The 13,179-nt window shown below is 40.5% G+C and overlaps 1 protein-coding gene and 1 pseudogene across 2 annotated transcripts in view; both read right to left on the reverse strand.

Annotated features, from left to right (window-relative positions):
* The window catches only part of PRKAR2A (protein kinase cAMP-dependent type II regulatory subunit alpha), a 73,658-nt gene that overhangs the window by 40,424 nt on the left and 20,055 nt on the right, over positions 1-13,179 (reverse strand). Inside the window, exon 2 of the mRNA XM_027523459.1 lies at positions 6,069-6,104. Within this exon, the coding sequence (XP_027379260.1) occupies positions 6,069-6,104 (36 nt within the window). The remainder of the gene's footprint in view (positions 1-6,068; positions 6,105-13,179) is intronic.
* On the reverse strand, positions 3,112-4,671 carry LOC113880841 (annotated as a pseudogene). The gene has a single exon (XR_003507846.1). The product of XR_003507846.1 is annotated as a tumor susceptibility gene 101 protein pseudogene (transcript).

Genomic DNA, 13,179 nt, shown 5'->3' on the forward strand with positions numbered 1-13,179 from the left:
GTGGGCGGCTGTCCATGGGATCGCACAGAGTCGGACACGACTAAAGTGACTTAGTAGCAGTAGCAGTAGCATGGCACATGCAGATCTTCCCTGACCAGGGATTGAACCCATGCTCTCTGCAGCGGAAGCAGAGTCTCAACCACTGGACCACCAGGGAAGTTCCTCCAATTTTATCTCCTCTCCTATGGCCAGAGCAGCTGGGTCCCGTTTATCCTCCTTCAAGTTTTAAGACATTCTTCTACCTAGAATGCATCCTTCCTGGTACTAGCCCAACAGTAACCATATTTTTCAACTTCCAGTGCAATTTCTGCCTTCCTCCAAGAAGCACTTCTTGATTTTTTTTCTGCCTACAATAATTTCTCTTCCTGATTCCTGATCCTTCCTGATCTGGCCATATTTACTGACACTGTTCCAAATGTTAACTATACACCAGTGAACAAAACAGATGAAATTCCCTGCTTGACTGGTGTTTATACCCTTGCATAGTGAACTAGATGGTAAATGGGATAAGTAAATTAAAGAGGAAGGGCACTAAGGAGAAAATAAAGTAGGGAGATAGGCTGTGTTTGTGTGCTGGGGAGGGGTGAGGATTTTAGACCATACTTAAGGCCTGAGAAGGTATCCTTCACATGAGGGTCTGAAGAATGTGAGTGAGCAGTCCACAAAGGTAGCTTTGGTGAGATATGGGAACAAAAGTCTGACTAGAACAGGCTCAAGAGAGAACAGAAGAGAAACGGGAAGCATGTATGGACCACTCTTTCAAGAGGTTTTGCTATAAAGATAGGCAGAGAGAAAGAGTGGCAGCTGGAGAGGAAGAATGATTTGTAAAAGTTTTATTTTAAGAAGGGAGCGCCAATGATATGCTGCTGAGAAAAACCAGCTGAAGGATGAAGATTATGCAGGATAAAGAAGAGGTAACTGCTGGAAGGATGAAGGGTTGAGATCTAGTGTACAGGTGGAAAACTGGACTCACAGGCAGGTGGGGAAGGACAGATGTGGGAGTCTATGGAAATTCTCTTCTATTATTTCTGTTTCTTTAGTTAAATTGAGAAGATTATCTGCTAGGAATAGGAGCGGGAGGAGGTGTTGTAGGTTTGGGGAGAAAGAAGGTATGAAAGACTCATCTAGGAGAACAAGAGAGTGAAAGAAGTATAGAAACAGTATGCTTGTGGTCATCAAGAGCGTACCAGACGTTAATGATCATGAACTGAAGGCAAGATCAGTCAGCAGGGCTGTGTGTTTTCCCTCTATCAAATACAGATGTGGCGCAGACACAGAATATGTGGGGAATGGGTTTAACCAGAGTGTGGCTTAGCCAAACAAATATAAAAGGAAAAGAGAACCGAGGGAAGTGATTATAATCACTGATCAAGAAATTTAAGGTTAATAAAGAGGAATTGAGAAAGAATGAAAAGGAGACAGGATCAATGAGCTGTGAGAGCTGGGGGAGGCCAGCAAAGGAGCTGTGAGAAGACAGCGGGCAGTGCCGGGAGGCCTGGACCACTGATTGAGAACATGGACAGTAGTGATGCTGGTCCTACCACAGTACAACCACAGCAGTGAGTGGCTGAAGTAGGTGGAAGACCACAACCCTGGAGGAGAAGAGGTCAAGGAATGGAAGGACCAGACGCTGAAAGGATTATTTATGTGGAAACGAGAAGGAACCTGGGAGTTATTAGAGGACGACAACAAGGAGGGGCAGTGGCTGGGAGAATATAATGTGAGGTTTGAGGCTGAGGGCTTTAGGGAGGACAGAGAGAAAGGTCTAGAAGCAACGAGGAACAACAGAGACACTCACATCTGCCATCAGTGTTACAAGGAAAGGGAAAGAGAAGTGACCTTGAGGGCAAGCCACACTTTAGCTAGATTACGAAGATGAAGACCGAACTCAGAGTGTGGGCTAAGAAATTTACGGGATTTAGCTGAAGACTGAGCAAGAGTTCTAGAGGGTACAAGAATGGGTACTTAGGGATGGGAAGGTTACTACTTAGGCGTTAAGCTGTCTTTGGGCATTTTATCACCTTGACTGCTTCAACTTATGTAACCTCTGCTTTGCCCCAGTTTCCCCACCTGAATAATGGGGTAATCAGAGCATGTAATTCACAGAGTTAGTGTAAGGATTATATTCAACAACACAAGGCAGGCATTTAGGAAGACCTTAAAAATATGTATTGAAGGGAGGAGGGTTCAGGATGGGGAACACATGTATACTAATTAAATAATTTTCTATTAAAGAAAAAAAATAAAATAAAATAAAAATAAATTTAAAAAAAATATATATGTATTGAGTACACAGCCGGCACTCAAAAAACCATTAGCTCTTGCTAACAAGCTATTTTCTCTGCTGCATAATCATTTTTGGTTCTGTTAATAATTCTTTATTTTCATTTAACATTTGAGTGATATTAACAAGTTTTAACTTTTCAGTAAGACTGTAAGAGCTAAGGGTGAGGGATAATACCAAGCACTTGTCTGCGTTCTGCAGAGTTCAAGGACTGAACCACACTGACAAAGAGCCTACGCAGCAATTCATCTGTGACCCTCTGTGACCTCTGGAGGAGGTGTCACTGCACTCTCCACTTCCCAGGCCTGTCCCACAGATGTCAACAGCTATTATTACGAAACTCTGGGTAAAACGAGGTACAGGGAAGAACAGAAATGGGAGATGGCAGCTCATAAGTCTCATACTAGCCTTAATTCCTACTCTATTTCCTCTCCATAAATGACTTTTTTTTCTTTTTTAGCTGCACCTTGAGGCATAAAGGATCTTAGTCCCTTTTCACCCCCCAACCAGGGATCAAACCCCTGCCTCCTGCAGTGAAAGCTCAGTCCTAACCACTGGACCACAAGGGAATTCCTATCTCCGTAAATGACTTTTTATAGGAAGCAACACATTCTTCCATCTCCTTTCAACAGACTTTGGTGTACAGTCTTACCAAAAACTTTCTGAAAACATAAATGAGCAGATTCTCTCAAAGAAAAGGACTAAAAAGTAGAAAAGGGATTTGGACCCTTACTAGATATTAGGTCACATGACAACTTAAAACCAAGAAACTTTCCCAAACAATGGGATATGAAAGAATGATGGGACACATATAGCTCGCATAGCAATTTTTTTTTTTATGCAACAAATTTTATTTAGCATAGTCAGTCCCAACATTCAGCACAAAAAGAGTTTACAGAGGATAGAAAGTGCATTAATAAAAGCCAGTCTTTACCAAAAGAAAACAGAAAATATATTATTGATTCAAAATATTTTACACTTGAATGATAAACTGCAATAACTTATTTTGGGCACCTACTGATATAAGAGAAAGGAAGAGAAGAAAAGAATACTTTAGAAGAGTTCAGTCTCCATCTGGTATCAGAGAAGTCAGTAGAGGTCACTGAGACCGGCAGTCTTTCTTGCTTTCTGCATTAGTGCCCTCAGCTGGAACTGTTTACGGGACAGAAGACGTACATGCTTTAGGAAGACATCTAAGTCTATGACTCCCCGCCTCAAGGCTTCTCCCAGGTAAAAAATAGTGTCTTCAATAGCATTTTCCTCTGCATACAGATTTAGGATCTGTTTGTATAGTGGGGCTGTGGGAATGATAACTTCATCAATATCATTGTTTTCAGACTGATTTTCCATTTTCTCCAGAGCAGAACTGAGTTCTTCATCCTTCTTTCTCAAAAGTTCTATGTTTTTATCAACCTCAGCTACTTCTTGATCTAAACGGTTAACCATCTCCTCGAGTTTCTGGTGACCTTTTTTCAGGTCTTCCTCTGTTCGTTTCAAGGCGTTGAGTTCTGCCTGGGCACGATCCATCTCCTCCTTCACCCGCCATCTCAGTTTGTCGCTGACCGCTGAGATGAGAGAGGCTCGGATAGTGTCCTCACTGATTGTGCCATCTCTACTAGGACCAACAGTGGTCACAGGAGGCTGGGAAGGGTACTGGGAACTTGTTGTGGCAGGATACTGACCACCAGGTGGGTAAGGACAGCCTGTGTAACCACTGGGATTGGGAGGGTACCCGGATGGGTATGCAGAAATCCCACTTGGCATGCCTGGCATGTAGGAAGTATTTGGTGGCCCTGTTGCCTGGTATGGTGGATAGGATGCTGAAACAGTAGGACGAGAGAAGACCGGAGGTTCATCTCCAAACACCACAATCATGACTTGAATAAGCCCCAACAAGTCTGACTGTGGGTGCTTCCATTCATGTAGATAAGGAAGATATATCTTCCCATTAGCATCCACATGCTTTCCTGTTTTAATAGTCATTGAGCTAGTAGGCTTAACGAAACAGATAGGGGGATTATACGGATATGTGTCCAGCAGCCACAGGCAGATTGGAATATTGTATGTATTACCTCTATAAGGCACAGGAATTGTTCCAGTAAGGTTCATTAGTTCCCTGGAACTGCCATCATTAAAAACATATGAGTCCAATACAGGTTTGAGATCTTTGTATAAACTAATAACGTTAACAGTTTCACGTACAGTTAGGTCTCTGTATTTGTACTTGGACACCATTTTCTTGAGCTGGCTCTCCGACCCCGCCATGGCGGCCGCCTCGCGACTCCGTTCCCTGCAGGCAGAGGGTCAGCCGCTCCGGGGCCGCCCCAGGCCGCCCCACGCAACCGCACACGGACCAGCCAGCCCCCCACACCCCCCCCCCCCCCCCGGCCTCTAGCAACAGGAAGTCCGCATAGCAATTTTGAAACACATTAACATCCCAGCTGTACGACCAAATAAACTAGATATATCCAGAAGCTTAGCATTTTAATTATAAGAAAAACTTTCAGAAAACATATTTATCAGCTCTATGAAAAAATGGGGCCCTTCTCTGCTTAAGAACAATCATGAAATAAAGAGAGATGTATATCAGATCAGTCAGTCATGTCCGACTCTTTGCGACCCCAGATGTATATAGTCAATACATATTTACTGAGTACTTGCTGTGTGTCAGGAAGTATTCAAGGTACCAGTCACAGATCAAAATTTTTGAGTCAATAAAAAAGAGCAAAATTAAATTATCTAGACCACAACAGTTAAATGGGAAATGTATTATTAAACTGGTTGCATATAAAAAAATAAAAATAGACTTCCTGTATTTGGAAAATATTCATTTTTTGTTAATAATCAAAGGAATGCCAGATAAAACAATCCGAGGCACTATTTTACTTCTAAATTAAAGGAGTACATTTGTAAGTCAAGAATATAAAAAAATATTTAAAAAATAAATGAAAGGAGTCAGCACCGTCTATATTAGTGAGATGGAGGTGAAGAACAGGTCTTGGCAGGGCATCTTTCTCCCTGTAGCCTATTTTCTACTGTCTCTTGAAAGTAGTACAAAGAAGAAGCCAAGGCAATGCTCAGTCTCTGACCAGAGACTGCTACTCCCAGCGCTACAACTGAGGAAGTAATTTAAGGGCCTCAACAACGTGAGCAAGAAGTTAATGGCTGACTTCCCTGGTGGTTCAGTGGTTAAGGGTCTGCCCGCCAGTGCAGGAGACAGGGATTCAACCCCTGCTCTGGGAAGCTCGCACGTGCCAAGCCTATGCTCCACAACTACTGAGCCCAAGCTCCAGAGCATGCCAACTGCCACTACTGAAGGCCTGGCGCCCTAGGGCCTGCGCCTCACAAGAGAAGCCACCACAGTGAGAGGCCCATGCACCACAACACAGAGCAGCCCCTCGCCTGAACTAGACAAAGCCCATGTGCAGCAACGAAGGCCCACCACAGCCAAAACAAATAAATAAACCTTAAAAAAAAATTAACGGCAAGCATAATCTAGAATGCCAGAAATAGTAATATGAAAAGTTGTTTTTAGAAGCCATAATTATGAACATGGAAAAATATCAGTGACATAAATGAGACAAACTTACTATAGTAATCTAAAAATAAGCACATATATATTTAAAACAAAATGAAATAGAACAAAGGCATCACAGGTAATTCTGATAATGTTCTATAATGCTATCAACTTACCTTTTTATTAAAAAGATGAACTTATTTTTATTTAAGATAATCCCATCTTAAAATAGCATTTTAGTAGTATGTTATGAAAAAGAATACATACCTGACACTCGCCGATCAAATCTGCCAGGAATTGGAACTGCAAAACAAAAAAATAACGTCTAGTCATCATTATGTCACATGACCCATCTTTATTTCCCCTTTTTGTAAAGATCTTTCATAGGAGAACCAGGAAACTCAATACCAAGTGGTGGATCAATTCATATTCTTTCATCATCAACCACAGACAGTGGTTCAACATGATCACATAAAGACAACATAAAGAATATATATATGTCTTTGAAAACAAACTCTTTATAACTTTAACATGAGTGGCAATTTTATTTCTACTCACATTCAAGTTCTATCTAATTTGTATCACATCAGATAAGAAGTCTACTAAATTTACTGGTAATGTCACGATATCAAACATTTAAATTTTCTTCTTTTAAAAATAATTACAAGACCTGCTAACTAATAGTATTTACATTTCCTTTTAAAATAATTTAATGAGTATTACACTAAAATAAAAAAAATGAACCATTAAGTTATACTCTCCTTCGAAATGGATGCGTTTTCTCCACCCATGGTCAGTGTATTAATTAGAAAAATGTATCACATGTTTTCAGTTAAAAATATTTTTTTTCTTTTTGTTAATTTTTCCTGCTTCTCACCTGCATCGTTCCTTGTGTTTGATGGTTATCTGAATTCTTACTACTGAACTATATTATTTGAACAAGGTGGGTTTTTCTATAGTTGAAGATTAATCTAATTTTATTTTAACAAACATACAGAATATGCCTTATTAATCTCCAAAAAACAGAAATTTGAGGGTTACTGAAAAAGAAATTGAAGATGGCTCTGAGAGCCAAACTCTAATGCAAAGTTTCTGAAACAAATACAGACCCAGGAAGGAGGGAAATGCTCACCTTACTAGGATTAGAATTATCATTTTGCATAGCACAGGGTCAAAGGTATGTTACTGGAACAAATAGGCAAATAATCAAAAGAAAATCCCAGTGGTTCCTTAAAGTACCTACAATAATTTCACTACTTCCTCAATAAAAGAGTGGATTAAAAATATAAGCAGAGTACCTAGTACATGCCATGCAGTGTAGTAGACAATTTAGAAAACATTAGTGAACAAAATAAAGATCCCTGATTTTATGAAGCTTGAGAGAGATGCGGGAGAGCTGACTTTGATCATTTGAAAATACACATCTCATCACTCAGGTAAACAGATGAATATATACCAGCATAAGCCCTCAATCCAGGCCTCATGGGGTTTCCATAATTTAAACGCCACCAAATATTAGTATACAATCTGAAATTATAAAGCACATAGTGATACAATTTAGCATGGGTGCTATCAGGGGATACCTCAAAGGGCTAGACAGAAAAATTATAGACTTATCATAAAATAAGAACTGTATGTTTAAAACAAAGACATAAAGAAGGAATCAAAATTTTTAAATGTGAACTTAAAATCACTATTTCCATCTATCATGCAAAAAAAGACAAAATTATTTTTTAAAATTCCTAAAGCATTCCCACTAACTGAAAGAGTTCAAAAGTGTTAAAAAAAAAAAAAAAAGTTGACTTGCAGTGTAAAATGTAATTAAAAACAAGAGACTTAAGGCATTTAGCTCGAATGGATCACTGTGTGGATGAAAAGGTAAACAAAATGGGCACAGACATGCTGCCTGATAAATCTATGTGTTATTTCATTTTAAATTAGTACACATCTTAAAAACTTTTATAGGGTCAGAGGAAACAGCTGCAGTTGGAAGAAGATAACGCCAAGGCACACAGAGGATGCAGTCAATAACCACAGCGGTCAGAGACCACCCATTCTAATTTCACCACTGCTTAGAGAGCTCAAACACAGCAGATCGGACTTTATGTGAATCCAAGAATTCAACCAGTGTAAATCTGAGAAATCTTCCAGCAGAAAACAAAGCCTAAAATGCTCTCCTTTTCTATCATAAACAAATACTGACAGGGAGTAGGAAAACTTAATTTATTAGGTTATCTGATCTGAAAACATGTGCCTCAAAAATATTAACAAATGCAGTCTCAATGGAAACTAAAAATCATTATTACTGATTAAATGAACTCCTAAACACAGACATACTCTGAAAATTAAAACATGGTTCTTTGAGCATGTAGAATATTTTATGTGGTAAATATTAAGAACATCTGGAGAATGTGAAAACATGTCCCAAAGTCTCTCTTAAATTAAAATATGATAGACAAGATAATAGAATTTTCCCATGGCAGGAAATGGCACAAAAGCCTGGAGAACAAAACCCAAGCACGATTAGGTAGCTCAGATGGTAAAGAATCTACGTGTAATGCAGGAGACCTGGGTTCAATCCCTGGGTTGGGAAGATCCTCTGGAGAAGGGCATGGCAACCCACTCCAGTATTCTTGCCTGGAGAATCCCATGGAGAGAGGACCCTGGCAGGCTACAGTCCGTGGGGTCCCAAAGAGTCGGATGAAAGATTCTGTGACTCCTGGGAAGGCAAATAGGCACACTCAAAACCAGGCTGGTAGGACGTTAGCAGCACCAGCTGTGTACAGAGGCAGAGAACAGAAGCAGGACATTTACAAGGGCCTTGTGTCTGGGGGATCTCAGCCTAGTATAACATAGCACAGCACAGCAAATCTCAAAAGTGGAATACAGAGCAGCTGTCAGAGCAGGCCCTTTAGCACAGTTAATCACAACATGGAGACTGCCAGGAAGGGCTGCCACCAAAGGGTGACATTATGCTGGGCCCTCATAGGCCAGGGGGTGAAAGTGCATCTCTGGGCAAAGCTTGAGGAAAGCCCCAAAGGCAAGGTTTTTGGATTGGATAAATATCCCAGGGTGCCTGGAAACAGATGAGGGAGAAGTAGGGTGTCAGGGGAGGACCACTCAGTGAAGCAAGAGAAGCCCAAGAAAAAGTGCTGGGTAATGGCTCAGCGGTAAAGAATCCATCTGCCATGCAGGAGACACAGGAGACTTCAGGTATGATCCCTCAGTTATGAAGATCCCCTGGAGAAGGCAATGGCAACCCACTCCAGTGTTCTTGCCAGGAAAATCCCATGGACAGAGGAGCCTGGCAGGCTACGGTCAGTGGGGTCGCAAAGAGTCGGACATGACTGAAGCAACTGAGCACAACCCAGTTAGGGTTCTGAGACCCAATCAGTAAACTATAGGACTCACTCTTGGTTCACAATTAAGAAAAAAAAGAAAAGAGAAGGAAAAGAGAAAAGATAAAGTATCTTCCATGAGTTCACACACAAATTAATTCTGCCTTGTCTGAGGGTCAGAAGAGGGAAAGAATGCTGCTATCCTTTCTTCACTTTTTCTTCCTAGAATCTTGTGCTGGTTGAACAAGGTACATGGTCACTGAAGTTTAGAGCAAAAACTCCAACAGTATGTTTGCCCTGGTATGGTAGTTTCTGCCAGTACCTGTGACTATATGACGATAATGAAGTCCATCCCATTGAGCTATTTCTCTAGTCTGTCCAACATCTGATATCCATCTTCCCACAATCTACCCAGAGAGAACTCCTAGCAGACCCTGCTGGGCCTCTAGCTATATCATACACGTAAATACTTCCCTCCAACATCAAACTTCTCAAATGAGCTGTTTCGTGAGCTGATCACTTTTTTTTTTTTTGAGGCTTTTGCAATCTGGCTTCCAACTATTATTAAAGTAGCCTCTTCCAAAATCACAATTTTCCTCTATATTATTCTTCTGTATTGATTATTTCCTCTATCCTTGAGCTAAATAAAAATCATTCAATATTGGTTGGTGCCAAATACATATTCATTCATTCAACAAATAATTACTGAGCCCTTCTATGACAGGCACTGTGCGATCTAGTGGGGAAATATGAATAAAAGTGATTCAGATATGGCCCCTGCCCACAAAGATCTTGAAAGTGAAAGTTGCTCAATCATGTCCGACTCTTTTCAATCCCACGGACTATACAGTCCATGGAATTCTCCAGGCCAGAATGTTGGAGTGGGTAGCCTTTCCCTTCTCCAGGGGATCTTCCCAACCCAGGGATCGAACCCAGGTCTCCTGCATTGCAGGCGGATTCTTTACCAGCTGAGCACAAGGGAGGCCAACAAAGATTTGAGAAGCTATCTAAAAATGACCAATAATTATCATCATAATGACGTGAAATCTACTGATACTACAACAAAGGCAAGTACAGAGTGCTCTGTGAGCACATACGAAGAGTGCCTAGAGGAAGCCCAGGAGGGTCTGGGTCTGTAGTCAGGTCTAGGCATGGCTGGGATGGAAGCTGAATGAACTGAGGATTTGGGGAAATGAAAGACATATGATATGGCATGAGCAGTGTGGGAAAGGAACAGAGATGTGGGAGAAGAGGTGAGCAAGGGTCATTTTGGAAGCCAACCTGTGGCAGAGCCATGTTCAGAAGTATTTCTATGTCTTTTTTGTTCAGCTGGGGGAGAAGAGCAGGAACAAAGATTTAACCTGATAAAGATTCCCTTGGATATGACTGCAAAACCAGAAGGGAATATATGGAGCAGAGTGACCAAGGCTTAATGCGAGAAGAAGTACCAGTTAAGAGAAGAAGAAAGGATTCCCTATTCCAATACTAGGGAGTGGCAGGAAAGTCTTCTAGTAGAGAATAGCCATCCCTTTGCTCCACTGATTCCCCACCTGAGGGCTCTCTACTTCCCCGCAGTCTTGAACACCTGTGAGACCAACGGAAAGAGGATGGGGGCTCAGCCACCCCCAGACAAGGTGGAGTTGGAGAGAACCACTTGGAAATGATCCCTGTGAGTGGATCAGCTTGGACACAGCATTTCTGTTCAATATGAAGAAACTGGAGCAAAGGGAGTCATCACAGACTGGATTTTATAAAGATCACTCTTGACTGCAGCTGGTGGAAGGAGGTAGTGTACTGGTCAGATGTGTCGCTGCAGACAGAAGGAAAATAAAAGGAGTCTAACGATTTACAGAAGATTAAAATTTATAATGTTTAGTGATAAACTCAATGTTTGCTCCATAACAACATCAACTGAAGTTATACACCTACAATTATAAAAGAAAAAGTATTCAATATGTGCTTCAGTCAATCTATAAATAAGGGTGCTGCCATGGATCCCCAAGTTATAAAATGTCAGAGTGGCAAAGCATTTATGAATTCATCTAGTCTGGTCATGGCAAGCAAGTTTCATCTCACATGACAACTCTAATTGATGTCACGGGTCCACCTGAATCATCCTGACTCCTTCCTTTCTTTCATTACTCACATCTGCTTCATTAATAATTCCATCTGTTCTCCCACCCACTTTGTTTCTTGAATCAGTCTACCTTTCTCCATATCCACCCTAGTCTGAAGGGCATCATTTCTTGCCAGGATGATTGCAACAGCCTCCAAACCTGTCTTCCCACAGCCCATTTTGCTCTACATCAATCTATTCCCCACACAGTCATCAAAGGGATCTCAAAATTTTGGAAGAAAATCTGGCAGTTTCTGTCAAAATTTTTACTGTGAACTGCCTTTGACCTAGCAATAATTCCACTTTTAGGAATATGTTTTATATATGTATATAAAATACTATATGTAATACTATAATCACTATAGTATTTTAGGTAATAGAAAAAGTGAAAATAAAAGTTGTCTAGAAAAAGAAGTTAAAGATATACTGGTATAGCTAGAGTATGAACTTCTATGCACACATTAAAATTTAGGATGCCACAGACCTACATGAAGTGCCAGGGAGACCTTCAAGATAGATATACTGTTAAGTAAAAAAAAGTTTGACAATCATTACATGAAATAACCCTAATTTTCTAAAAATCTTGTCATCAAACTTTAACATGTCATAAATTTAAAAGCTAATTAGTACTATAAGGCTGCAACGAAGAAAACAACACCAATAAAACAGAGCCCTCTTCTAATCCATCTCTCCCTACCTGCAATTCCTGCTCCCCAGGGGCAACTGCATCAACTCTTTTGACTATGTCTCCTGAGATTTATTTTACCTTAACTCACTTACACTACGAATTCTATGTGTTTTAATTACCCTTTGTCTTGCAGTTCTGGAAAAGAAAAGGAAAAGGCTTGCAAAGTAGCAGGACATGGATCCCTAACCTCATGAAGCCCCCTGTTCTACTGGTCCTGAACTTCAAGCTGCCAATTTTTTGCCACTTACAGACAAACCTAATCTTTTTCAAACTGAAGTATATATAGTTGCTTTACAATATTACATTAGTTTCAGCTGTATAATGGACTTCCCTTGTGGCTTAGGTGGTAAAGAATCCACCTGCAATGAGGGAGACCTGGGTTTGATCCTGGGTTGGGAAGATATTCTGGAGAAGGGAAAGGCTACCCACTCCAGTATTCTGGCCTGGAGAATTCTACGGACTAGCAAAGAATCAGACACGACTGAGCGACTTTCACTTTCAACTGTATAAGACCAAAATGATTCAATAAAATGTACAGACTATATCCATTTAAAGTTGCTGCAAAACATTGGCTATATTCCTTGTGCCACACATTACATCCTCATGTCCTATTTACTTTATACCTAGTAGTCTGTACCTCTTAATTCCCTTCCCCTATCTTGCCCTTCTTTCCTCAGCCCTCTCCCCACTGGTAACCACTAATTTTCTGTATCTGTGAGTCTGTTTCTGTTTTGTTATATTTATTCATTTGCTTTATTTTTTAGATTTCACATATAAGTTAAAACATATCATATTTCCCTCTCAGTCTGACTTATTTCACTGAGCATAATACCTTCCAGGTCCATCCATGCTACTGCAAATGACAAGATTTCACTCATTTTTATGGCTAATATTCCACTGGGTGTGTGTGTGTGTATGTATACATCACATCTGTTTTTTTTTAGTCCATGATTCATGTGGGATCTTAGTTCCCCAACCAAAAATGGAACCTGTGTCCCCTACACAAGAGATTGCAGTCTTAACAACTCAACCACCAGAGAAGTCCCTGCACCACATCTTTATCTACATTCATTGGCTGATGGACACTTAGGTTGCTTCTGTATCTTGGCTAATGTAAAGAATGCTGCTGTGAACACAGAGGCGTATGTATCTTTCCAAATTACTGTTTCTGTTTTCTTCAGATATATATCCGAAAAACCTAATCTTAGTCAATACAGAAGCCAAAAGGAAATTCTG

Source organism: Bos indicus x Bos taurus, chromosome 22, assembly GCF_003369695.1.
Source record: "Bos indicus x Bos taurus breed Angus x Brahman F1 hybrid chromosome 22, Bos_hybrid_MaternalHap_v2.0, whole genome shotgun sequence".
Taxonomy (NCBI): domain Eukaryota; kingdom Metazoa; phylum Chordata; class Mammalia; order Artiodactyla; family Bovidae; genus Bos; species Bos indicus x Bos taurus.